Source organism: Anolis carolinensis, chromosome 5, assembly GCF_035594765.1.
Source record: "Anolis carolinensis isolate JA03-04 chromosome 5, rAnoCar3.1.pri, whole genome shotgun sequence".
Lineage (NCBI taxonomy): Eukaryota > Metazoa > Chordata > Lepidosauria > Squamata > Dactyloidae > Anolis > Anolis carolinensis.
The window spans coordinates 166,573,262-166,600,982 of record NC_085845.1 but is presented as its reverse complement, the minus strand read 5'-3'; the positions used below and the strand labels follow the sequence as shown (position 1 = coordinate 166,600,982).

The 27,721-nt window shown below is 39.6% G+C and overlaps 1 protein-coding gene across 3 annotated transcripts in view; it reads right to left on the bottom strand.

Annotated features, from left to right (window-relative positions):
- Positions 1–27,721, bottom strand: part of ano4 (anoctamin 4) — a 106,661-nt gene that overhangs the window by 66,766 nt on the left and 12,174 nt on the right. For all 3 annotated transcript variants that reach the window (XM_062980975.1, XM_062980976.1, XM_062980977.1), the window contains 2 exons: positions 24,468–24,604; positions 18,284–18,442 (listed from right to left, as the gene is read on the bottom strand). In XM_062980975.1, coding sequence (XP_062837045.1) covers positions 18,284–18,442; positions 24,468–24,604 — 296 coding nt within the window. The remainder of the gene's footprint in view (positions 1–18,283; positions 18,443–24,467; positions 24,605–27,721) is intronic.

The following is a 27,721-nucleotide window of genomic DNA, read 5'->3' as shown; positions in this document are numbered from 1 at the left end:
ATTTCACAAATGAAAACTGGGCCATATGTGTCCAGCCAAAATCAGAGTGTGATCAAGATGACCAAAGCTATTAAAGAGGAAAAACAGACAAACTAGGAGATGATGCAATCGTTTCCTTTTTGTTGAGTCTATGGGAAAGAGTAAAATTGGATGAATTTAACTATACATGCATTTTAAATGTTATAATTAATGGTTTTATAGAGTCTAATTAGAGTTTTAATGGATGTGGTACTATTTTATTGTTTATTAATATGTCGTTTTATTGAATGTATTTTGGGCAATGTAACTTGCCGACTGTTGTAAGCCACCCTGAGTCTCTTCGGGTGAGAAGGGCGGGGTAAAAATAATGTAATGTAATAAATAAATAAATAAATAAATAAATAAATAAAATTCTGCCTTTCCTGTCCTCTGCGTTATCGAAGGCTTTCATGGCTGGAATCACTGGGTTGCTGAGTTTTCTGGGCTGTATGGCCATGTGCCAGAAGCATTTTTCCCAACGTTTTGCCCACATCTATGGCAGGCACTCTCAGAGGTTCTGAGTTCTGTGGGAAACTAAACAAGTTGGGTTTATATATATGTGGAATGCCCAGGGTGGGAGAAAGGACTCTTGTCTGTTTGAGGCAAGTGTGAATGTTGCAGTTGGCCAGCTTGATTGGCAAATAATGGCCTTGCAGCTTCAAAGCCTGGCTGCTCCCTGCCTAGGGGAATCCTTTGTTGGGAGGTGTTAAGGGGCCCTGATTGTTTCTTGTCTAGAATTTCCCTGTTTTTTGAGTGTCGTTCTTTATTTAATGTACTGATTTCAGAGTTTTTTAATACTGGTAGCCAGATTTTGTTCATTTTCCTCCTTTCCTGTCCTCCTTCATCCCACTGGGCTAATTGAGCACAAACTACTTTTTCAGTTCAAACTCAGTTTTTGCCAATAAAAGTAAATAGATCATCAAGAGGGAAAGTATGAGCAAGAGAGAAAAACTGGAACATTCTAAAAGCTGCTGAAAACCAGGAATGGCAAACACATACATGGGTCTTTCTCGGCTAGTTTGCGACAGTTACCTGCAGTTCCCATCACCAGCAGCAACTCCTTGCATTGCAAAGTTTCAAAAGCTACCCGTTAAGAGAAGTAGTTGTTAGCTGCCAGTGTAAGAAGGATCCAGAATATATCTGTATGAAGTCGTGTGACCCTTTGTTTTGTGTCACAGCTGCTGTAAAAACGAGTTAAGAAATTATAATCACCATCTCCATCATCATTATAATCAGTAACAGGATTGTTCCCCTTTCTGGCAGTGACTCCAGGGTTGTTTGTATGATACATAGTGAATTAGGCGTATTGAAAGCTGCTTAGATCTGATCTGGGTGAAGAGGATGTATCTTTGCTCCTCTGTGATTCATCTACTGGGCTCTTACATTCCTTTGCATTTGGCCACCCATGGCAAGTAGCCAAATTTTTATATTCCTGAATCTAAACAAAAAAAACAACAATGCATTTTACTCCAAGAACCCACAAGGTTAATGTTCCCATGCTGATCGTTCATTTTATTAGTGTTATTTTGCTCCTAGTGTCATTTTATGTTATTTGCATTAATTCTGATGGCAAATTTCTCTTTAAAAAGAGCTTTGGGTTTAGGCAAAAAATAGGACAAGCCATTAGGATGGGAGTGTCACGTACAATTAGAATGTCCTTTATAAATAGAAACAGCCATATTATTAATGCAGATTAAAGCCGCTGCTTAACTTCTGTAATAAGTACTATACTGCTAAAATCTTTATAGAGCAGACAAAATATTCAGAGCCATTTTGCCTACCATGCATTTAAAAGGATTTTTCAACCAACTTTTAAGCATTACCATTACAGGTGCTGACTGGAAAAACCTCTCCTCTAAAGCTAGGATTTGCTTTAAGAAAACATTCCCTGCAACATGGAGTTATTCTCCAGCCCCCAAGCAAAGACAAATCATGGAGCCGGACATCCTGCCAGCAAATACTAATGCCAGCAAATACTGTTCTTTAAGAAGCCATCATGCCTGCTGTCATCAATCTGCTTCCCTCAATTGCCATTCTTCATATATAAAGGGAACAACATGTGATGAGGCAGAACCATTGCTCAGTGGTAGAGTGCAAGTTCTTTAGGCAGAAAATCAAAGACAGAATTCCTTATATCTTTGAAAGACAAGGTTATAAATGCTGAAAAGGATTTCTAGTGGATAGCCTATAAAGCCACATCTGCTCATACTAGATGAAAATTAGGCTAGATGGATTTGTTACATAGCTACCTCCGTTCCCTGTACTGTGGCAATGATAGATGGTGGGCATTAAAGGATATTATCCAGGCAAATTTGCCTTTAAAGGGTACATCCTTGCTGGAGTCCGTGACATATGAGTGTGGGGAAGAGAAAACCCCAGACCACTTAGTTCAATGTGGTTTGAGCCCTGCCACATACACAATGGAGGACCTTCTCGCAGCGACACCAGAGCACTCCAAGTGGCCAGATTCTGGTCAAAGGACATTTAGTATAATGCCAAGTTTTTAACTTTGTTTGTGTTTCTAAATACATTACAACTGTACCCTGGGTTTCACTTCTGATACGATAAATAAATAAATAATGCTGGATGTTTGTTGCCAAAGAGTTTAAGTTAAAAAAGTATTACACAGTATACAATAAGGTCAAAAGGCTACATATTGAGCATGGCTGTGAGTGTTTCAATTCTATACACACACGCGTGCCTTTTGTGTTGGTTTTCTCAGTCTTTGTTTTTGCAACACAAAACAAATACGGTTTCATAATGCCTGGAAACTAAATTGCCGCCCTTAATGGCCATGTAACTGAAGACGCCTCTGCAATCTAGTCACAAAGCGATTGTGCGGTGGTATAGTCCATGAAAAGAGTATCTAGCAGTGAACTCTCTCCTTTTTGTGTGTGTATCATTATTGAAAGAAGGATTTCATTAATTCCCCAAAGGGAACGTTCATTTTTACTCAGTGAACTGATTTGCATTTCAGTCTAGAAGAAAACTTTACCTGAGGTGATTGATCTTTAGATGGCTCCCGAAGGCTTAAACCCTCGTGGATTACCGTATTTGTCCGTTGACAAGGATGGACTGCCAGAGATTTCAGTAATAGATTTTAAGAAGAAACATCTTGAAGTACTTTCACAAATTATTTTCAAATTTGTTTTCATAGTTTCACATTTGCCAGCTCCCTTTTATGTACCAGAGTTTTTGTTGGACGTATGGAGACATAGGTAGAGAGATAAGACTAGACATTTCGAATGCAAAAAGATAGTAATTTCTACTAACCGCATGAAGGTAAAAACATCACGCAAAAACAGATTTCTTGTGGATGATAACTTTTGAAATAGATGGATCCAACCCTATGATTCTATTATTCAAATTGCAAAGGGGAAAAATTCCACCCAACCATTAGAAAAAACTTCCTGACCATAAGAGTTGTTCATCAGTGGAACATGTTGCCTCGCAGGGTGATAAAAGGTCCTTCTCTGGAAGTTTTTAAGCACAGGCTGGATGGCCATCTGTCAGGGGTGCTTTGATATTTTCCTGTATAGCAGGGGGTTGGACCAGATAGCCCTTGTGGTAGAGAATGCTGGAAATTTGCAAGCTGCCTTCATGAGCACTAGTAAGGTCCCTTAGCATGTAGTAAACACTCACAAAAAAGGCTCTTAATTCCAAATATTTGTCTATTTATAAGTCACAGACCTTCCACAATCTGCTGCATAGGATGTCAGTGCGAGTCAGAGAGTTTGTTTGGTCTATTAATTTATTTGGTTAATGGCTAATTGGAATAAATTGCTATTCTTTAAAAATTAATACCTAAAGCTCTATTAGTGGAAGGGAAGTTATTTTGTAGACCAAGCTCCATGTTATTACACACAACAAAAATATTAAGACTTGGCACGTTTCTTGATTGCTCTATCACTTGTCTCAAATATGTGTTGTTAACTGCATCTACTGTGAACAAGAAACTAAAAGCTAGAACCGAAGTCAGTGATGTGTGGATTATATAAGAAAAGGCACACAAAAAATGCGAACAGTGGCATGGTGACTCAATGTGAATTCCTTCCCAGTGACCCATTTCAGATTTGCTGAGTCTACAATATATATTTTCTAACTGCCAGCTTTGCAAACACAACTTAGATTCTGAAAGTCACGGGTTTTTGTTTGTTTGCTGCAACACAAGATCTCAACACGGTAGGAAAATAATTACAGCTCAGAAAATTGTATATCTCTGATCAGTTGCAATAAAACAGAACTATTCCTCAGATCTTTGTTTTTGCAAGATTTACCGGTATTAAATAGTTAATACGTTTTTTTAGAAAACTAAGTAAGGATAGTTTAATTCCAACTCGTAGCAACAGAACAAGCCATTTTCTCAGAATGCAATCCTATTTAAGATCCAGTATTTTAGGTTTTTGTGCCAAGGCTTAACTGTTATTTATACACATTCCTCTCTCTCAGGTGGGCTGGCCACAGAAATCTGTGATGAATGACCAGGAGATGACAGTGTTCACCTCTCATTTGTAATTTCTTTCTTATTTATGTTATTCAGAAGAGGTAGGTGATGATGTTGATGTAAGTATATGAAACTATTCGATGTCACTGCAAATAGATGGATATAAACCCCTCAAGTCCTTCATAATAAACTGCAAGAATTAAAATGTCTGTATCATAAGCCACGAGTTGGAAAAAATAATTGGATATACAATGATTTATGCATAACAACTCAGTGTAAGAGAAAAATTAGGTAAGCTACTCACTATGAGATGGTTCATAATGCATCACAGACTACATTAAAAAGTCACAAGTGATTATAATAATTCATCCTAGAACTGAAAAGGGCAAGGGGAAAAAAGGGCAAGCAAGTGACTGTAGAACGATTATCAGAGTAACAAGAATGAATATCTAGAATCTAAGATCTTGTTCTATGTCTAAGAACCTTGTAAATGTGTTGAATTCGGGATAGGTTAGTTCCATTAGCATCCCAATAAAATTCATGAGAAAATCTATGTAACCTTTGTTCCAGCAGAGTAAATCAAAAGATAAGTGAATAGAAGATATTTTGATGATGGCACTGTTGTGCAAATTGGAACAGAAAAGTTAACTAGAAAACTTCCCAGAACAGAAACTCAGTTACCTGTTTCTGCTGGCTGATATTGTACTGTAATATTATTATATGGCCATATTTCAATTGCATTTCTCATACAATATATGCTAAGACAAGAAAAGCCCTTCTCTTTGCCAAAGAAGCTTTCTGCTTATGATGAAGCACTTCCAAATCCGGCCCATCAATTTCAGTGGAGATGAATGCAGTTTTAAAAATATCTGAATCAATGCCATTCAGGGTAGCGATCTTTCCTTATAGCAAGAGCTAGAATACTCTATGTTATGCACAGGGAGGAAAGAGAACTACTTTCTGCTAGGAAATGGAAAAAACATCCTGCCTGCATACTGTGCAGTTAAGTCTGAATGAATGTAATAGAGACGAACAAAAAAATGACATCATTTATATGTAAATAGATAATGATTTATTGACTAAAGTGTATAACCTTGCCTGGGTTGTTATTGGTGATTTCACTCATGATTTGAATGAAACTAGCACTTAATTGTTAGCATATACAATCCCCAAAATTTGTTCTATACCAAATTCCATGCAATATGGACCTTGAACAGCAATTTCACAAAAAAGACCAGAGTTTACATATCAATCTTGAATATGCACAAAAGGTTTTGGGATATCAGATTAAATCGAAATATTAAGTTTGATCAAAATTGGCTCATAAGTATATTTTCTTGGACTAAGAAATTCAAAAATACAAATTGTTTAAAATTTCACATATACACACACACACACACACACACACACACACACACACACAGTATGCACCCCACTTTATCTCTCCCGAAGGAGACTTGAAGCGGCTTAACATAAAAGCATTAGCATACAATTTAAAATATACAATTATGCAGACACTAAAACAGAATTAAACATAAGCAGTATTCAAACAATTTAGTTGAAAACCATTAAAACATATTCAAATATATATTCGTATTCAAATATATACACACGTACACTTATTGCAATAGCAAACAGCTACTTTGTCAAGACTATTGTGAAGTTTTGTGTCAAAAATGGTCATTTGGATTCTGTATTTAGATATAATTTGTCCTTCCAGTAACATAGATTACAATTTATTTTTCTTTACAGATGCCCCAGGAAAGGTCAAACAGCTTAATTTGGGCTGGATCTACACTGCCATACAAGCCAGTTTCAGAAAGCAGATCAACTGATTTGAATTGGATTATATGAGTCTACACTGCCATATAATCTAGTTCAATGCAGTTAATCTGCATTCAGAAACTGGATTATATGGCAGTGTAGATGGGGCCATTGTTAAAATTGTGGTACAGCAATTATTAATACTATGCACCACATCTAGGAAGATGCTGAATATGTTTTCCTTTAAAATGTCCATCGTACTAATATTTACAAAAGTAAGAAAGAGCTTTTGGCACTGAGTGGCTATTGCACTGTTCAATTCTTTTATGCTGCCAAGATATGCCATTTATTGTTTAAGGTCAGAATGCAAGAAGACAGTTAAAGGCTCACTGGTGACATTTTGATGCCTATAGTGACAACGTTTTCATTTTTATTTAGATGAAAGGTTTACAATGTTCATTCTTATGGGCAATGTGACCATTCATCTTATTCTAAGTTAGCACTGTTGAACTGAAAGGTCTGAAGGCTACAGCAGGAAGCAATGAGGAAGATAGCTTGGAAGATGCTGAGGCTGGAGCCGGGATGGAGGATCAGACAGATTGATTTCTCTCTCTTTTTGGAACCATACATTCTTGTTTTAAAGCACATGTGAGGATTGGATGGCCTTCAGATGCTGGACTGCAATTTTCATTTGCCCCCAGCCAGCATGGCCAGAGGTCAGGAATGCTTGTAGCTGCGGTGCAGCAACATTTGGAGAATTTCATGATTCCCACTTCTGCTCTACAGATGTTGTTTATTCATTCAGTCGCTTCCGACTCTTCGTGACCTCATGAACCAACCCACGCCAGAGCTCCCTGTCAGCCGTCGCCACTACCAGCTCCTTCAAGGTCAAGCCAGTCACGTCAAGGATACCATCCATCCATCCTGCCCTTGGTCAGCCCCTCTTCTTTTTTCCTTCTGTTTTCCTCAGCATCATTCTCTTCTCCAAGCTTTCCTGTCTTCTCATTATGTGGCCAAAGTACTTCATCTTTGCCTCTAATATCCTTCCCTCCAGTGAGCAGCAGGGCATTATTTCCTGGAGGATGGACTGGCTGGATCTTCTTGCAGTCCAAGGCACTCAGAATTTTCCTCCAACACCACAGTTCAAAAGCATCTATCTTTCTTCGCTCAGCCTTCTTAATGGTCCAGCTCTCACATACATAGGTTACTTTGGAGAATACCATTGCTTTAACTATGCGGACCTTCGTTGCCAGTGTGATGTCTCTACTCTTCACTATTTTATTGAGATTGGTCGATAAAATAAACATCTTCTGATTTCCTAGCTGCAGTCCATGTCTGCAGTAATCTTTGTGCCTAGAAATATAAAGTCTATCACTGCCTCCATGTTTCCCCCCCTATCTGACAGTTATCAATCACTCTGGTTGCCATAATCTTGCCCCCCCCCCGCCCCCCGTTTAGCTGCAACCCAGCTTTTGCACTTTCTTCTTTCACCCTTTCAGCCATCAGAGTGGTATCATCTGCATATCTAAGGTTGTTAATGTTTCTTCCAGGAATTTTAACTCCAGCCATGGATTCATCAAGCCCTGCACATCATATGATGTGTCCTGCATACAGTTGAATAGGTAGGGTGAGAGGATACAGCCCTGCCGTACTCCTTTCCAATCTTGAACCAGTCTGTTGTTCCGTGGTCTGTTCTGACTGTTGCTACTTGGTCGTTATACAGGTTCCTCAGAGACAGACAAGGTGACTTGGTATCCCCATATCATCAAGAATTTGCCACAATTTATTACGATCCACACAGTCTACAGATCTACAGATACCTCCACCCATTTAAGTAGAATCATAGAATCATAGAATTGTAGAGTTGGGAGAGACCTCATGCGCCATCCAGTCCAACCCCCTGCCAAGAAGCAGGAAATCGCATTCAAAGCACCCCCGACAGCATCCAGCCAAGTAGTTAGCATTTTGCTTTTGACTTATGCTTTGTTCATTATTGTCTGGCAATAGAGGCAAAGTGCTATTGCCTCTTATTAAATCACACAGGTACCATAATACAAAAGTCTATTTATTTGCTAGAGTCCTTTAAAACTGTTTTCAAGTTAGCAGTTGCCAAACTTATAGGGAGGATGTCATTCCTCTTACTCATGAAGTTATAATTAACTGGCAGGAATTAATAAGACAAATAATTATAATTTCTCCTTGTTTCTTCATTATTAGCAATACACACAGCAAGATATGATCTTATGTGCACCCTGTGCATGATTATCCACCTCATATTAGTGTCACCTTCTTTTGAATTGTGCTCTTCCCCCTAATTGGAGGAATTTGTCATCTAGCAAATAATGGTCTATATCTAGTGTCACACCACTAATGAGGGGGGCTTCCATTCATGAAAGGAGAGTTGCACTCAAGGGAAAACCCTATTCCCTGAAAGGAAATTCTGGATACAACCTCTTGCAGGGAGGAAAAATAAGTGGATCAAACTAAATGGCTGTGATTGTATCTGAACAAAGGCACAGTCTTGAAGCCTTAAGTGAGAGTGTATTTCAAAAAGATTTTGTTAACAGAAATTATCAATCTCAGATGTTTTAAAATCTCTTTGTTCAAAATAATGATGCACACATCCTTCATGCACAATTAATTCCTCTTTGTTCAACAACACACGCTTAAAAAAAAACCAAAAACCTCCTTTTTCTTTGGGTTGCTTTGAGTTTTCCAGGCTGTGTGACCATGTTCCAGAAGGATTCTCTCCTGATGTTTCACCCACATCTATGTCAGGCATCTTCAGAGGTTCTGAGGTCTGTTGGAAACTAGGCAAGTGGGATTTTTATATGTGTGGAATGTTCAGGGTGAGGGAAAGAACCCTTGTCTGTTGGAGGCAAGTGTGAATGTTGCAGTTGGCTATGTTCATTAGCACTGAATAGAATCATAGAATAATAGAATAGTAGAGTTGGAAGAGACCTCATGGGCCATCCAGTCCAACCCCCTGCCAAGAAGCAGGAAATCGCATTCAAAGCACCCCCGACAGATGGCCATCCAGCCTCTGCTTAAAAGCCTCCAAGGAAGGAGCCTCCACCACAGCCCGGGGGAGAGAGTTCCACTGTCAAACAGCCCTCACAGTGAGGAAGTTCTTCCTGATGTTCAGGTGGAATCTCCTTTCCTGTAGTTTGAAGCCATTGTTCCGTGTCCTAGTCTGCAGGGCAGCAGAAAACAAGCTTGCTCCCTCCTCCCTATGACTTCCCCTCACGTATTTGTACATGGCTATCATGTCTCCTCTCAGCCTTCTCTTCTGCAGGCTAAACATGCCAAGCTCTTTAAGCCGCTCCTCATAGGGCTTGTTCTCCAGACCCTTAATCATTTTAGTCGCCCTCCTCTGGACGCTTTCCAGCTTGTCAACATCTCCCTTCATCTGCGGTGCCCAAAATTGGACGCAGTATTCCAGGTGTGGTCTGACCAAGGCAGAATAGAGGGGGAGCATGACTTCCCTGGATCTAGATGCTATTCCCCTATTTATGCAGGCCAGAATCCCGTTGGCTTTTTTAGCTGCTGCATCACATTGTTGGCTCATGTTTAACTTGTTGTCCACAAGGACTCCAAGGTCTTTTTCGCACACACTGCTGTCAAGCCAGGCGTCCCCCATTCTGTATCTTTGATTTCCATTTTTTCTGCCGAAATGAAGTATCTTGCATTTGTCCCTGTTGAACTTCATTTTGTTAGTTTCGGCCCATCTCTCTAGTCTGTCAAGATCGTTTTGAATTCTGCTCCTGTCTTCTGGAGTGTTAGCTATCCCTCCCAGTTTGGTGTCATCTGCAAACTTGATGATCGTGCCTTCTAACCCTTCGTCTAAGTCGTTAATAAAGATGTTGAACAGAACTGGGCCCAGGACGGAGCCCTGCGGAACTCCACTTGTCACTTCTTTCCATGATGAAGACGACGCATTGGTGAGCACCCTTTGGGTTCGTTCGCTTAGCCAATTACAAATCCACCTAACCGTAGTTTTGTCTAGCCCACATTTTACTAGTTTATTTGCCAGAAGGTCGTGGGGGACTTTGTCGAAGGCCTTACTGAAATCCAGGTAGGCTACATCCACAGCATTCCCTGTATCGACCCAACTCGTAACTCTATCGAAAAAAGAGATCAGATTAGTCTGGCATGACTTGTTTTTTGTAAATCCGTGTTGACTATTAGCAATGACCGCATTTGTTTCTAAGTGTTCGCACACCACTTCCTTAATGATCTTTTCCAGAATCTTGACTGGTATCGATGTGAGGCTGACCGGACGGTAATTGTTTGGGTCGTTCTTTTTTCCCTTCTTGAAGATAGGGACCACATTCGCCCTCCTCCAATCTGCTGGGACTTCTCCCGTTCTCCAAGAACTCTCGAAGATAATTGCTAGTGGTTCTGAAATAACTTCCGCTAATTCCTTCAATACTCTTGGATGTAGCTGATCTGGCCCTGGGGACTTGAATTCGTTTAGAGAGTTCAGGTGTTCCTGGACAACTTGTTTCCCTATTTGGGGTTGGATTTCCCCCAATCTTTCGTCCATTCCATGTTGCTGAGGTTGAATATGGCTTTCTTTTTGTGAGAAGACCGAGGTAAAGAAGGCATTGAGCAGTTCTGCCTTTTCCCTGTCCCCTGTCGCCATCACCCCATCTTCTCCTTGCAGAGGCCCTATCGCCTCCTTTTTCTTCCTTTTTCTACCAACGTAAGCAAAAAAGCCTTTTTTGTTGTTTTTTATGTCCCTGGCAAGCCTGAGCTCATTTTGCGCTTTAGCCTTGCGAACCTTTTCCCTACAGGTGTTGGCTATACGTTTGAATTCTTCTTTGGTGATTTCTCCCCTTTTCCACTTCTTGTGCATGTCACTTTTGAGCTTTAGCTCAGTTAGAAGTTCTTTGGACATCCATTCTGGCTTCTTTGCACTTGTCTTATTTTTCTTCTTTGTTGGCACTGTTTGCATTTGCGCCTTGAGTATTTCACTTTTGAAAAACTCCCATCCATCCTTAACTCCCTTGTTTTTTAATATTGGTGTCCATGGAATGCCGCTCAGTAATTCCTTCATTTTTTGGAAGTCAGCTCTCTTAAAGTCGAGAATGCGTGTTTGAGTTGTCTTAGTTTCAGCATTCCTTTGTATTGCAAACTCCAGGAGCACATGGTCACTTGCCCCTAAGAATCCAACCACTTCAACTGTATTGATCAGGTCTTCCACATTTGTTAAGATTAGATCAAGAGTTGCTGATCCTCTTGTTGCCTCTTCTACCTTCTGGACCATAAAACTGTCTGCAAGGCAAGTGAGGAATTTGTTGGACTTTGTACTCTTGGCTGAGTTTGTTTTCCAGCAGATATCGGGATAATTGAAATCGCCCATGACTACTATATCTCTTCTTTGTGCCTGTTTGGTCAGCTGTTGACAGAAGGCTTCATCAAGTCCTTCATCCTGACTCGGAGGTCTGTAGTAGACACCCACGACAAGATCTTTTTGAGTCCCGGTTCCCTTGATTCTTATCCAGATGCTTTCAAGCTGGTTTCCCGGATTACAGTCTTGCATTTCTTCTGCAACGTAACTGCTTTTGACATATAAAGCTACTCCCCCTCCTCTCCCCTTTGTTCTATTTCTGTGAAAGAGGTTATAGCCCGCAATGGTTAAATTCCAGTGATGGGAGTCATCCCACCAGGTTTCAGTGATGCCTATGACATCGTATGTGTGGTGCTGTGCTAAGAGTTGGAGTTCGTCTTGCTTATTTCCCATGCTCTGAGCATTAGTGTAAAGACATGTAAGCCCCTGTGACCTCCCCTCGAGCTGTTTATTTGGGATTGTTGTGCTCTCTGTACTTGGTCCTTGCTGTGTTTCTGCAGCCCTCCGTTTAGCCTTTTGGCGGTTCCCTGTGGTCGTGGGTAATATAGTGTTCGCCAGGCTGTTGTTCCCCTCCCCCAGTGGATCTAGTTTAAAGTGCACCTGATGAGGTTTGTGAGTCTGTGTGCAGAAAGATGTTTTCCTACTTGTGTGAGATGCACCCCATCACTTGCCAGTAGTCCATCCTCTTGGAAGAGTAGACCATGGTCAAGGAATCCAAAATGCTCCTCTTGACACCATTTTCTGAGCCAGTTATTGACCTGTACTATTTTTCTGGCCCTTGTAGAGCCGTGTCCTACAACGGGGAGGAGGGATGAAAAGATCACATGTACATTATACAGTTTTAGCTTTGTTCCCAGAGCTCGAAAATCATTTGTGATCTTTTGAAAAGTATGCCTAGCGGTGTCATTGGCTCCTACATGAATCAACATAAGGTGGGGAGGGTGAAGGGGCTTTAGGAGCCTGCTGAGCCTCTGAGTGATATGGTGTATTTTTGCCCCCGGGAGGCAGCATGTTTCTCGAGCCATCCCATCCGGTCTGGAAATGATGGCTTCTGTTCCTCTAAGGAGGGAGTCACCTACTACCAAGACCTGTTTCCTTTGAGGATTGACAGGGTCCCTTTTGTGCAAGACAGTGTGTATGTCCCCTGAAGAGTGTTCCAGTTGAAGTGAATCGTGTGGGTGTAAAGTGTTGCCATCCTCCTCGACATCCCCAGAGCATTCATCAATGACAATCCATTGAGATGAGTCCAAGAGCCCATCACTCTCCCAAGGGTGTTCCTGCTGTGTCTGGTCCACGATTGGGGATGGAGCACTTGCATGGTTACATAAGTGTGAATGTGGTGATGCACTGTCCCCATCAGGGCTATCCCCTGCGCATTGATCAAGAGTGGCCCACTGAGTGGTATCTAAGTAACTGTGGTCCTCCACAAGATGTGTTTCCTGATTGTATGTTAGTGGTGTAAGAATTTGGAATCTGTTGTGTAATTCCAACTGAGCAGAGGAGTTCTGTGGAGGCTGCCTGGTCCTGTGTCTCTTTCTATGGGTGACCTCCTTCCAAGCCTGTGGGTTGTCTACCTTTGAGTTGATCTCCCCATAAAGTTCCTGATCATGGTGGTGTTGGTGTGATGCAGGTTGCAGATCTACAGCAGCGTGTTGTGCAGTGTCCAAGAACAGCTCAAGTGCCTGAATGTCCTTAAGGGTCTTAATGCGGGCCTCGAGTTGTTGGATCCTCTGCTCCATCAGAGTCATCTGTTTACACTTGGTGCAGGTGTAGTTGCGTAGCTGTTGTGCAAAGAAGGTGAACATGCCGCAACTTGTGCATGTGGTGGCAAGTATTTGCTGTTGATCCAGCTTTGAAGCCTTGCAGCTTCAAAGCCTGGCTGCTTCCTGCCTGGGGGAGGCAGCAGCCTGCTTCCTGCCTGCTTCCTTTCTCTTTATGTATATGTGTGTGTGTGTGTTTTTCAGTACAAATATTATCTGAATCCTTTACCAAAGCAAACAAACAATAGTTTTTCTAGGTCTTCCTAGCAGGTTTCACTGAAAAATAGTCGTGTTTTTCAGAGCAGTGCAAAATAAAAAACATGTGTTCTGAAGTAAGTGTCTAGTCTTCATTTCAGAAAGACAGACTAATGGAACAATACTTAGAAAGTAAAAAGAAGACTAGAAAGGTTATGTATATATTACAGCTTCTAACTTGGCTCACAAATACAGAAACAGCCAGATACAGGGAACTGTGAAAGGAACCCTTGATTTCTGTTGTGTCCTATTTATAGATCTGTGGAAGAGTTAAAATGATTGTTGAGTCACCAACCAATTTCTCTGTGCAGGTGCTCATGTGATTCCTTCTTAAAAGCAAGTCAGTTAAATGTATAATGTTGCATTTGAAAAGGTTTTAACATGCACTTAATTCTCTGGATTGTTCCCAGTTTATTTTAAATCATCCGCCATATTGATTTCTCCCCAGTCCCCTCCTTGCTACATTTTGCAAATTGCCTTTTCATTTATAAGCCAAAACATTATGAAAAAGGGATATAGATAAAACCACTTCCTTCTTTTTTGAATATATTAAAGCTGTATTCATAGCAAGGACTCCCAGAGAACTGCTTTGAACAACAGTATTATGGCTCTAAGCAGAGCTATTGCCAAGCCAGCTCTGAACAGCTCCCAGAGCACCTTTTCACACACACAATTCAGCACGTGCAGCTTTGCTATACACATCTAAACCAATGGTTTTCAACCTTCCTAATGCTGTGACCCCTTAATACTGTTCCTCATGTTGTGGTGTTTCCCCTCAACCATAAAATTATTTTCGTTGCTACTTCATAACCGTAATATTGCTACTGATTTGAATCGTAATGTAAATATCTGATATGCAGGATGTATTTTCATTCACTGGACAAAATTTGGCACAAATTCCCGATATGGCCAAATTTGAATACTGGTGGGGTTGGGGGGGGGGGGGTTGATTTTTTCATTTTGGAGTTGTAGTTGCTGGGATTTATAGTTCACGTACAATCAAAGAGCATTCTGAACTTAACCAACGATGGAACTGAACCAAACTTGGCACACAGAGCTCTCATGACCAACAGGAAATACTGGAAGAGTTTGGTGGGCATTGACCTTGAGTTCGAAAGTTGCAGTTCACCTACATCCAGAGAGCACTGTGGACTCAAACAATGATAGATCTGGACCAAACTTGGCACATATACCCAATATGCTCAAATCTAAACACTGGTGGAGTTTGGGGGAAATAGATCTTGACATTTAGGAGTTGTAGTTGCTGGGATAAATAGTTCACTTACAATCAAAGAATTCCTTGAACCCCACCAACGATAGAATTGGGCCAAATTTCCCACACAGAACCCCCATGACCAACAGAAAATACTGGTCTTTGGCGACCCCTCTGACACTCCCCTCATGACCCCTCCCCAGGGGTTCTGACCCCCAAGTTGAGAAACGCTGATCTAAACCACAGCATCATTATAGGCCTTATCACACTCAAAGTGGGAAATACCTTTCCTGCATGGCTTTTGAGGACTAGATACATACTGGAATGGATATGTATGAATCAGATCACACTTGCAGTTTTCTCCTTCCCGTATCTATTCAAATAACATGGTTTGTCCCCAGCACCACCTCTCTCGAGCATGCACCTATCTCCCTGCCTTCCCTCCTGTCCCTCAAGCCTCCTCTCTGGGGTGCATGCCAGTCTCTTTGCCTTCCCTTTAAAATCGTATATATAATGGGGTAGTGAGTCAAATAACCTTAAGTGGCTCTGCCCACCATCAATGTCTTCCTTTTAAAATTTGTTTTGGCAGACCTTGTGCAACTCAATCCCAAAAGGGAAACAGAAAAACATCTTAATGTTCTTACAAAGTTATACAGTTCCAACATTTACATACAAAAATAAATAAATAGGAAACTATAATGTAAAGTGGAAAACTTTACATTATTGTAAAGTTCTCTGAATGACAGTGTAAGTGTACTGCTGTTCAATTCAACAAAGGAGAATAACAGGTAAGAAAACACCATCACCAAAATACGCCCTGAGGGACACTTCACTGGTAAGCTGACAAGATGCATATGGGACTATGATTAAACAAACATCAAATATAATTTCATTTGTTGTGGAGCTTTAAAAATTGAGAAATGTCCAATTTTACACAGTGTACATGGCAATTCATGAAGCTAATGAGAATTAGACCTGGATATCAAGAAGACAATGAAACAAAACATTCTTAATAATGAAATGGCTCACTTAATATGCAAATCACACACAAAAAGAGGAACTGTAGGAAAAGGGAGGCACAGTTGCAAATAAAATGAATGCATTTCATATTAAAATATTAGAAAGATGCATTCATGCTACACTGCCTAATAAGTCAATATATTCCAAACACTCATTGTTTCTTTGTCAGTGAAAATCAAAAAGTGAATGATTCTACTTGATGATATCCATGGAAGAGCACATTTTACATTATGTTAAATAAGGTACTTTGAATGACCCCTTCATGTTTTAATCCAGCTACTACAAGATAAGAATAACCCAGTAGCTACGTGACATAATCTACTTTATTATTTAACACACAAGGGTGAACAAATTCAAGACCTCCTAAGCAAGCTGCACGACTCATTCTTGCTTGGGTTACTCTACTCATTTGATTAATATTTTAAATTTCTCTTAACCAATATTACATTTTGGAAACACAATATTCTCAGAAAGGCCCTGGACCAAACAGCTTACACATACAGTCATCACATACCATGGCGGAAATATACAAAGGAATAACACAGACAATACAGTCTGTTTTACTATCTGATTCTGAAAGCATATTATCTTCCCTCTATAATAAAATGCTTTTACCTCATTAACTCCTGTTGATCAACAAGTATATGTTTTCTGATACAGATCACACAGGGTTTCTTCAAAGTGTAGATGATGATGATTAATTCATTTCTATCCTGCTTTTCTCCCATGGGTGGGATTCAAAGTGGCATTCACATCTAATTTATTTTTGTACAGATTGTATGAGTCTAGTACCTAGATTAAACAATGGGCGGAAATGGAGCAGAACTAAGGGCCTCATCAGAAAGGCCCTGCGACCAAAGAGAGAGAAGGAAGGACAAATCTGTCACCCTGAGTGAAGCTCCCTCTCGGCGACGCTTTCCCCTTCACATGGGGAAAGTGTCCCCCCTCGCAGAGAGGCCCCCGTATTCTGGGGGAAGTGTCCAATGACACTTCTACCCTAGTTTGGGGTGGAGCCTCCGCTGGAAGTCACACAATGTTGTGTGATGTCTAGCATGGGGTTCTGTCCTGAAGGTGGTGTGGACACATTCTAGGACCCTGATTTAGGCAAGTATGATGAAGTCTTAGTACAATCCTACTACAACTCTGTATTATAACACTACACACACAGGACTGTTCTATACTGTTACAATTCTGTAATGTCAAATATTCATCATAGTGAGAATATCTTTCATCGCTGAAGACTTCTGATGCCAATATACATCTATAGTTTCCATGTGATAATCATATTATATGTTAGTGTGAATAAAGGAGAACTGACACATTTTTTATCATGTCAGGAGTGACTTGAGAACATGCTGAATGTCGCTTCTTGTGTGAGAGAATTGGCTGTCTACAGAGACGTTGCCCAGAGGATATTTATTTATTTACAGAATTTATATTCCGCCCTTCTCACCCCGAAGGGGACTCAGGGCGGATCACATTACACATATAGGCAGACATTCAATGCCTTTTAACATAGAACAAAGACAAGACAAACATAGGCTCCGAGCGGGCCTTGAACTCATGACCTCCAGGTCATAGTGATTCATTGCAGCTGGTTGCAGCTGGATACCCAATGTATTAGCTGGGAAGCATCTCTCATGTCCCCGCAAGCTAGAGCTGACTGACGGGAGCTCACCCTGTCTCGCAGATTTGAACCGGTAACCTTCAGGTCAGCAATCCAACCTTAAGGTCAGCAGCTCAGCCAGCACAAGGGCACAAGCTGCTTGGCAAGGATGGGCAGAGGACAGGGATTAACTATTCCTAGGGAACAACAAAGAGGCTTTGTATGAAACTTACCTATACTATTCCTGATGTAGGTAAAGGTTTCCCCTGACATTAAGTCCAGTCGTGTCTGACTCTGGAGGTTGGTGCTTATCTCCATTTCTAAGTCAAAGAGCCGGCGTTATATGTAGACACCTCCAAGGTCATGTTACCTTCCTGTTGCAGCGGTACTTATTGATCTACTCACATTTGCATGTTTTTGAACTAGGTTGCCAGAAGCTGGGGCTAACAGCGGGAGCTCACCCCACTCCCAGGATTCGAACCGCCAAACTTTGGTCAGCAAGTTCAGCAGCTCAGCGGTTTAATCTGCTGCACCACCAGGGGGGCATTCCTGATGTAGATTCACAAAATATGTTAGCAGTAAGGCTTTTGCAGCTTACCTTATGATTATAAATGGGCAAATGTAAATTGAAAAGTTTAGATTCTCACAGTTAGAACTAACATGCCCAACAGTTTCTTTACTGTAGAGGAATGCAAAGATCTCATGGATGAATTTTTTTTACATCTTATCATTTGGATACATTTCACTCTTTAAATCATTTGCATTAGATGCTAATTTAGTAGCAATCTGTTTGTAGAGCCAGTAAGAAGCTTTGAGTTTTGAAAATCTTTCATCAACGAAGAACTCCTACCTCTTTCTCCATTTGAAGTCCTTCTGCTCTGATATTTCGTTCAAACACTTCTCTTTTCTCAGTTTGTGGGTTGGATTTTCTGTACACCAAGATGTAATCAATTCGATATTTCCCATCCCTAAAATACAGCCCACTGCATTTATTTTTCTCTGGTATTACCTGTGAAAAGGGGAAAAATTATCAACGCATTCATTATATTCTGTACTAGGATGGAAATCTTATTGTCCATCAGATGTTTTTGGACAGTGACTTCCTTCAGTTCTCACACTGACAAGGACTTCTGGAGTTGCAACGTGATTTCTGCTCTTTTTATGCAGTACAGGCTTTACACTTTATTGTACGATAGTTTGTATTTTTTATCCTATTCTTATTGTTATCTGAAACAACAATTTTTAAAAAAATGTTGCTATTGTACTATCATGCTGAATCTTGCTGGCTAGGTGTTTTGGCAGTTTTATAGAAATCAAGGCAGAAAAATGTTACAGTATATAACATAATATCTAATGAGATAGAATAGCAAATGCTCTTACAACCAGTCATGGAGCAATCCTCTCTCAATACCAGCCAAATTATTTTGGTACGTTAATTAAAAAAGATGGCACAAACTGTGTCCTACTCTTGGACAGTGAAATACATTAATAATCAATGATAGTCCAAATCTAATTGTCAGTAGAGGTGATCGATTCAATCAATGGCAAATGGTATGTCAACACTTCCATAAATTCATTATTTTCAATGGGTCTATTTTAATTAGGACAAGCAATTGAGTTTAGTCCTAAATCACTAACAACTTCCACTTCTTTCAAGGCATTTATTGCCTGACATAACCATGCTGATCTAATTGTAGGGCCAGCTCTGTCTCTCACTGTGCTTAGTCCCCATAGACGGTTTTTAATAGTAGTAGTAGTAATAATAATAATAAAACTTTATTTCTAGACTGTACCTCTCTCCCAAAAAGGACTCAGGGCGGTTTACAATACAAAAACAGGCAAACATTCAATGCCTTACAAAGTAAAAAGCAACATCAGAAATAATAGAAAATAATAAATTAATAATAATTAACAGTGAAGTTATAATGAAAGAATTAAATGTTGAAATGGGGACTAGGTAGAAATAGACCAAATTAGACAATAAACGAGGACATGTGTAAACATTAAAAATATATATCATTAAAAACAGTTAAGCATTAATTGTATTTAAAATGGCTCACATAGGTGTTTATTAAAATGTATCATAGCCAACAAATAGTGCAAATGGATTCGCTAGCATTCCAGTGCAATAGTATCTTAATCTTCCTTCTCTCCATATGCTAAAGTGCATAAGTGTGTTTTCAGAAGTTTCTTAAAGGAGAGGAGGGTGGGGCCATTTTTATTTCTTTAGGGAGGGAGTTCCCGAGACGGGGAGAGATCATGGAGAAGACCCCGTGTCTTGTTCCCACCAGCCGAGATTGAGACAGATGTGGGACTGAGAGCAGGGCCTTCTCTGCTGACCGCAGTGCACAAGATAGGCTATATAGAGCAATGCAGCTGTACAAATAGCCTGGACCCAAACCATTTAGGGCTTTATAGGTGATGGCCAGCACTTTGTATTTATCCCGGACCTGCAACCAATGGAACTGTCACAGCATGGGAGTTATCCTCTTACGGTAGGGCAGTTAGCAATCTAGCCACCAAGCTCTATACTAATTTCAGCTTCCGAACTGTCTTCAAAGCCAGCCCCTCGTAGAGAGTGTTGCAGTAGTCCAAACGGGATGTGACTAAGGCATGGACTACCATGGCCAAGTCTGGTAGCTCAAGATATGGGCACAGCTGGTGCACAAGTTTAATGAAAATTGAAATGAAATGAAGAAAAAATATTTATATCTTGATGCTGGGCTCAATATTCCTAGGTGCAGGAATTATTTTTTGGTATTATTTTTGTCTCCTAGACTCATCTGAGCTAATGACTAATAATTACATGAACTAAAGAAGAAGTTTAAAATCAAAAACCTCATGTACTTCTTTTTTCTCAAGCTTTTGTCTCTTTCCCCATCTCAATGTGTTTTTTGATTGTATCTGCCCTGTTTGTTTGAGAGAGAATTAAAAAAGTGTTCCTGAGTAAAACTTTGGTGATACTTCCTTCCTATGGGACATTGAAATCAGTTTTATTTTGGCTTATGCTGCAACAGCAGAACTTCTGACTAAGTCCATCACTAGAACCATTATTGCTCACAACAGCACATATATCACAAAAAACATGATCCCAGGCTCAGCATGTATCAAATGTGAGTGATGAAGGGGGAAAAATTGCTGGCTGAGCAAAACATTCAAAGGATGCATTTTTGCCTTGCTTAAAGTTGTGCAGCTTACCTTATAAGACATTTCCTCAATATGACCAACTATCTGCTATCACTAAAATTATCTGTAACTCTGCAGAAATACATAATTCCTCCCTATTTTAACTCACTGTGCACTTGAAACAAAATGTTTTCCAAATTCATTTTGAAGTGATGATGAAACTAATCACTTTTTCGCAGAGAAAGAAGTCCCCCAACACTCAGATCCACCAGCACTTCAATATCTTCATCATTACCTTCTACCAGGTGAGACTGTTCAAAAGAGGACAAATTAGTCTTTGATCTCGGACATATTATTTTGACAAAGATTATCCTGGAAGGGACATGCTTGTCTAGTTCCAGCAGAACATATTCCATTGTGTTAGAGGTAGGGAGTGTGTTGTTGGATTTCATCTTTCATCACCTGCAGTCAGTAGTCAATGGAGAAGGATTAAGGCAACTGTAGTGCATCTGTGGCCTGATTTTCTGCACTGGGGTCAATTAAACTGCCTGAAATACCAGAAGTGGAAGGAAGCCCATTTCTGTCTTTTTAAAAAATGTGTCCTTTAATGATAATTGGGTATTACAATGTATTTCAAATGAATTGTATTGGGTATTACAATGTATTTCAAATGAATTGCCATTCCTAAAGGCTTCCAAGAGAGGCATTTAACCTTTTCTGGCACATGACATAACCCTGGCAATTGCAGTCCAACAGTATCTAGAAGTCTGCATGATCCTTCTTCCTGCATGATTCCTCTTCCTTGTTATTGTTTGCTTATTATCCATGAAGAGCAAGGAATCTAACTCTGATCTCCAAAGTCAAAGTCCAATGCAAAAACTATGCCACATGCTGGTACTGTAGGGATATGGTAAAGGTTTTCCCTGACATTAAGTTTATTCATGTCCTACTCTGAGGGTTGGTGCTTATCTCAATTTCTAAGCCGAAGAGTCAGCATTGTCCATAGACATCTCCTAGGTCATGTGACTGGCATGACTGCATGGAGCGCCTTTACTTTCCCGCTGGTGCGGTACCTATTGATCTACTCACATTTGCATGTTTTCAAACTGCTAGGTTGGCAGAAGCTGGGCCTAACAGCGGGAGCTCACCCCGCTCCCTGGATTCGAACCACCGACCTTTCGATCAGCAAATTCAGCAGCTTAGTGGTTTAACCCACTGCACCACCATAGGTCCAGAAAATTTAGAAGACGTCTCTATTTGCTTGCCATGAGTAAGTGAACACAAATGGCCAAATACCTGCATGCTCCTAATTATGTTAGATAAATAAAAGCTATTAGTGTGAACATATAAACTCCCTCCCATAAATCCAGGTAAAAATATTTTCTTAGAGATAATGATATTGGAGATAGCCACCATGGGGAAGATCACCATTTCTGCTGTGTGTGTGTCAGTGGGGGAACTCCATTATAGGTCTTTGACTTTGGGAAGGAGAAAGAAATTCTGTAAAATGTTGCAAGAAACAGGAATGTATAAAAGCTGTAAAATCTAGTTAATTAATCCAAAGTTTGACAACAGCCTGGAAAACGCTTTTTCTAAGATAACATTAGAGTGATTGTTTTCAGCAGTTGGTTGTCAACATATTTTATTTTCATTTATTTATTCAAGATTATTGTTTATCAGCTTTCAGCCCAACAGACTCCTAAAGTGATGACACAATTGCTAAAAGTGCTTTTAAAACATTAAAGAAGTAGAAACAATCATTTTTTAAATGTTCTAAAACCAAAGAAACCATCCAATTTTAAGAGATAAGAGACAATAGTCATGAGAAACAGCACAGACTTCATTGCTCTACAGATGCACGTAGTTATAAATAATTACACATAAAATATTTTAAATATTCTCTATTTTATAGTACAGAAAGTTCATGGTAGGAGAAGTGAATTGTTCCTCTCCTAGAAAGGCATATTTTAGAACATTTTTTTAAAAAGAGGATTTAAAATACAGTAGAATCTCACTTATCCAACATTCGCTTATCCAACGTTCTGGATTATCCAACTCATTTTTGTAGTCAATGTTTTCAATACATCGTGATATTTTGGTGCTAAATTTGTAAATACAGTAATTACTATGTAGCATTACTGCATATCGAACTACTTTTTCTGTCAAATTTGTTGTATAACATGATGTTTTGGTGCTTAATTTGTAAAATCATAACTTAATTTGATGTTTAATAGGCTTCTCCTTAATCTCTCCTTATTATTCAACATATTTGCTTATCCAACGTTCTGCTGGCCCGTTTGTGTTGGATAAGTGAGACTCTACTGTACCTGGCATGAGAAATCAAAAATCTGGGTTAAATCCCAGGGGTGTACTAATGGATATTTTCTAGCATGAAAGGACATTTTCCTTCTCTTTGCCCTTTCCTCTGTGATCCCAAGTGATTTTCCAGCCCAATGGGGCAGATATCGAGGACGTATGGGAGCTTCAGGAGGCAGGGAGGGGGAACCCCATCACCTCCACATCCCACTGATAGCCAATCCATTCTGGTCTTTTACTTATTGATCATATAATTCAGCATCTTGGATAGCATATTTAAAGTTCAAACTAAACTCCAGAGTATGCTTAGGAACTATCAACTGTCACTAGACCAAAAAAAAAAAAACCAGTGAAATATCACTAGACCATCACAATGACCTGATGAGTACAAGTCCATTTGAATAATAAATCTCATTTGACATGCCTTGCACTGTGTATGTTAGAAACAAGAGTTTGATCAATGTACTTGTTTTACTCTAGAGCAGCGGTTCTCAACCTGTGCGCCACAAAGTATAGTCAGCGGCTCTGCGGGGCACATGAGGCCTTCAGAGCCTGATCATGTGCACGGCCTGGCAAGCTTCCCTTGCGTGGTAGAATAGGTTAGGACTGGATAGGGTTGCTCATGTTGTTGTTGTTGTTACAAACTTTGGGTGGCCATCTGTTGGGAGTGCTTTGATTGTGGTTTTCCTGCATGGCAGAAGGGGGTAGGACAGGATGACCCCTGTGGTTGCTCTTGTGGTTGCTCTTGCTGTTGTTATTATTATTATCATTACTATTACAAGGCTGGATGGCCATCTGTTGGGGGTGCTTTCATTGTTCTTTTCCTGTTGTTATTATTATTATCATTATTATTATTATTACAAGGTTGGATGGCCATCAGTTGGGGGTGCTTTCATTGTTCTTTCCTGTTATTATTATTATCATTATTATTACAAGGTTGGATAGCCATCTGTTCGGGGGGGGGGGGGGTGCTTTCATTGTTCTTTTCCTGCACGGCAGAATAAAGGTGGTTGGACTGGATGGCCCCTTGGGCCTTCCACTGAAATACTGTTAAGTTTAAGTTGGTTAAAATTGATCTTCATTTTAAATATTGTATTATTCTTTCTTTCTTTCTTTTTTGCACTACAAACAAGATATGTGCAGTGTGCATAAGAATTTGTTTTGTTTTTTTCAGTTAGTTCACACAAACATTCTCTATCCATCCACCACTGGCCCGGCCCATCTGACAAATTCTAAAATGCAATAGTGTCCCTCCTGTGTCCCAAAGTTTATTGGGTCTCCATGAGAAACTTTTCCTTCAAAAGGGGCCCCACAGCTTTAAAAGCTCAAGAACCCCTGCTCTAGAGCATAAATCACAAGGCATATGACATTGAGAACTTCTCCACTATCTGTATTTAATTAAACAATAAGGGAGGCATTTTGCATTCATGAGCATTAGTTCTGCAATTGTGACTGCCAAGTCATTTTCAAGTACCGGTAACCAAAGAACATACTGTTGAAAAAAAACCTCAGAGATAATTTAAAATCTCAGTAATAATGTCCCATAAAAATATGTGAATGTGTATCTATATCTATATAGATATGGTTCTTACCTCTCCCACTGCTTCCAGTCTACTAGTATCATCTGACGTACTGGTCAAGTTACCATGGTGAAGCAAAGAATCATCATCTTTGGAAGGGCTGGTTATACCTTCTAATTCGTCAAAGAAAATATTGACATCCTTGGCTACTAAAATAAGCAAAAAGAAGAAGTTAAAATGTTGATGTTATCACAAATAATGTTGGCACTGCTCATAGAAACAAATCTATGCATTTAATAAACTTCAAAATAAATAACAATGATTTTAAAATGCCATACATGATGTCACATATATTCCAGTGTGTGGATCTGTGTGTGCCTGTATAAAACTGCCATTTCAAGGGAGTAGTGACTGATGTATTCATTCTCTTTCACTTTTTAACTGGCAACATTTCCAGTCCTTGAAACAAGGACAACTACTTAGTTTCTTAACCTCTAGCAGGAATTTGTCTCTGAGACTGTCATCTTTATAGCAATCCTATGTTATTCAGAATAGTTTGAGTTTTATGAACCAAAAGCCTATTTGAAACAACAACTGTGTTGAGGATCAGAAAGTATCTTCAGATTCGCTTATAAAGTAGATCTAACATTCAAACAGATCCTTCTTATTGACACTATATAAAGGATATAATAATCATATTTTCATTATTTAAAAAATCTTTTAAAATGATAACCTAATTAAACTTAGAATAGGCAGTCCCCAAGTTACAAACAAGATAGGTCCTGTAGGTTTGCTCTTAAGTTGAATTTGTAGATTTCGTTTCTTGTCCCGCCTACTTGCACAACAGTTGTGTGACTTGAAATTAATGGAGTATTTCCGCAGACATCCTTTTTGCCTACAACAAGCACCTCTTGTTTCTTTTGCCCTTTTCCTCACACCTTCTATATCTACCCTTCCATTATGTTTTGTTTTCTGAGTCGATTGCCTGCTCTCCCCGTTGTATTAATGATTACTCATGCTTCTGGGCTCCCTTGCTGCTTGGTTTCTGTATCTTAGGAGCACTTCTTGGACCTCAGCTGACATGTCTACCCCTGTTCAAAGTGCAGTGTGAGGCTTAAATCCCCTTCAAAGTGACTCCATTGAACTTCCTTTTCAATTAGTCTTCATCTTCTCAGTAGTAAGAATGCTCATAAACAAATCTAAGTTCCCTCACAAAAGCTAAGGTAATTAATATTAGATGTCTTCATCATCAGCAATACAGAGGACATTCTAATGTCTGGATCTGCCACAGATTTATTCACACTAAACAATTTATTGCCCTAAATTTTCAGCTATAGTATTACAATAATTACCTATACTTCAGTAACCAAGATGAACAACTTTATAGTTGCAAATTTAGTTGTACCATGACAAACAAATGTCTAGTTGCAGTCTGGACAGAGAGTAATATCCTCTGTGCTACCTTTTTCTTTAAACTCAAGGAAGCTCTGCTAGTTCTAAATTAGAGTCTGATTTCAGAAACAGTCCAGATAAAAGCAAACGAAATGAAGTTTAATCCACCCAAAACCACAGATATTTCCACAGCATGAGTGAAGAAGTGGTAAGTCTCAGTACTTCATCAAACTGCCAGTGAATATCGTTGTTGTAAAGAAATTAGCAACACACCGCTCTCCACATGTACCAATCTCAGAACACCTAATAACACCATTAACCTGCAGTACAAAAGTGGTTGCATCACAACATCCATCATTTGCAGTATTTACTCTAGTAAAAGTTTTAAATATATACACAAACAGTATCTGTCTTCTGCTATGTAGTAATACAACCAGAAAGATCTTTCTAAAAGACGTAGTTATGCTTTTCCCCTTTAAATAGTTTATCACTGGAGAATGGTTTGCTTTTACTTTTTGATGGAGTAATTGATGGATTACTGTAACAAGCTCTATGTGGGGCTGCCTCTGAAGAGTGCTTGGAAACTTCAGCTGGTCCAAAGAGCTGCAGCAAGGTTGCCAACGGGCTGGCTACAGGAAAACAATAACCCCCTTGTGCAGCAGCTCCACTGGCTGCCAGTCTGTTACTGGGCACAATTCAAAGTGCTGGCTATGACCTTTAAAACCACAGACGGTTCAGGTCCAGTCTATTTGGTCGACCGCATTCCCTTGTATAAACTTGTCCGGACCCTGAGATCTTCAGGAGAGGCTCTTCTCTCAGTCCCACCTCCATCTCAAGCTCAATTGGTGGGAACAAGAGAGCAGGCCTTCCTTCTCGGTGGCTGCCCCTCAACTCTGGAACTCCCTGCCCAGGGAAGTCAGAATAGCCCCCTCCCTGCTGTCCTTCCAGTGGCAGGCTAAAAACTTTTTATTCAGACAGACTTTTAAAGAAAAAAGTTTTTAAGATCCAGTCAGGGGGTGCTGTGCTTTTTAACTTTGAATATGTTTCAATAGTTTTTAATTGGGAGTGTCTAATACTGTTTATATTTAATCCTGTTTTAATGTTTGCATATTTGCATATTTTAAATCATATGTTGATGCTTTTATGTTAAGCCACTTTGAGTCTCTTGCAGAAGAGATAAAGTGGGGTATAAATATGATGATGATGATAATAATAATAATAATAATAATAATAATAATAATAATAATAATAATAATTTTAATGCTGTGTTGTTTAAGAGCCTTCTTTGTGGTGCTGATGGTAACTACTGCACTAAATCTATATATCAAACTTTTACCATTATTAATACTGAACTATAAGTAATTTATTAGGTGGGGAAGGAAATGAGAGGAAGAAGAAAAGTAATGAGCATACTCAAAGTTGTACTGAAGAAGGAATGTAACCGGAGCTGTCAGCTGTAGTGTGCTCCCTACAGAGGAGAGCATGGATGGGAAAGGTAGTGCACTCAGCCCTCTTGACAGAGAGTGAGAAATGAACTGCAATGAGTGTCTCCGAATATAATAAATAGATGCTATCACAGTATAGTTTTGGCAGAAGTGGAATAGTAACATCCTGGGGGAATTAAAGACAATAGCGTGGCTTTTGTTTAAAAGACTGTTCTTTGAGATTTGGGAATAGAGAAAAACAGTCAGTATGGAGTCATAGGTAAAGCATAAAAGGTAACTTTCTCCTTACTGTTTTTACTTAGGCATTTTCTAGCATATACGTTCTTGAATTAAATTGTATGTCACCTGGGGGTATTATTATTATTATTATTATTATTATTATTATTATTATTATTACGAAGGCTGGGTGGCCATCTGTTGGGGGTACTTTGATTGCACTTTTCCTGCATGACATAATCTATATATATAAAAGGGTAATGAAATTTCGGC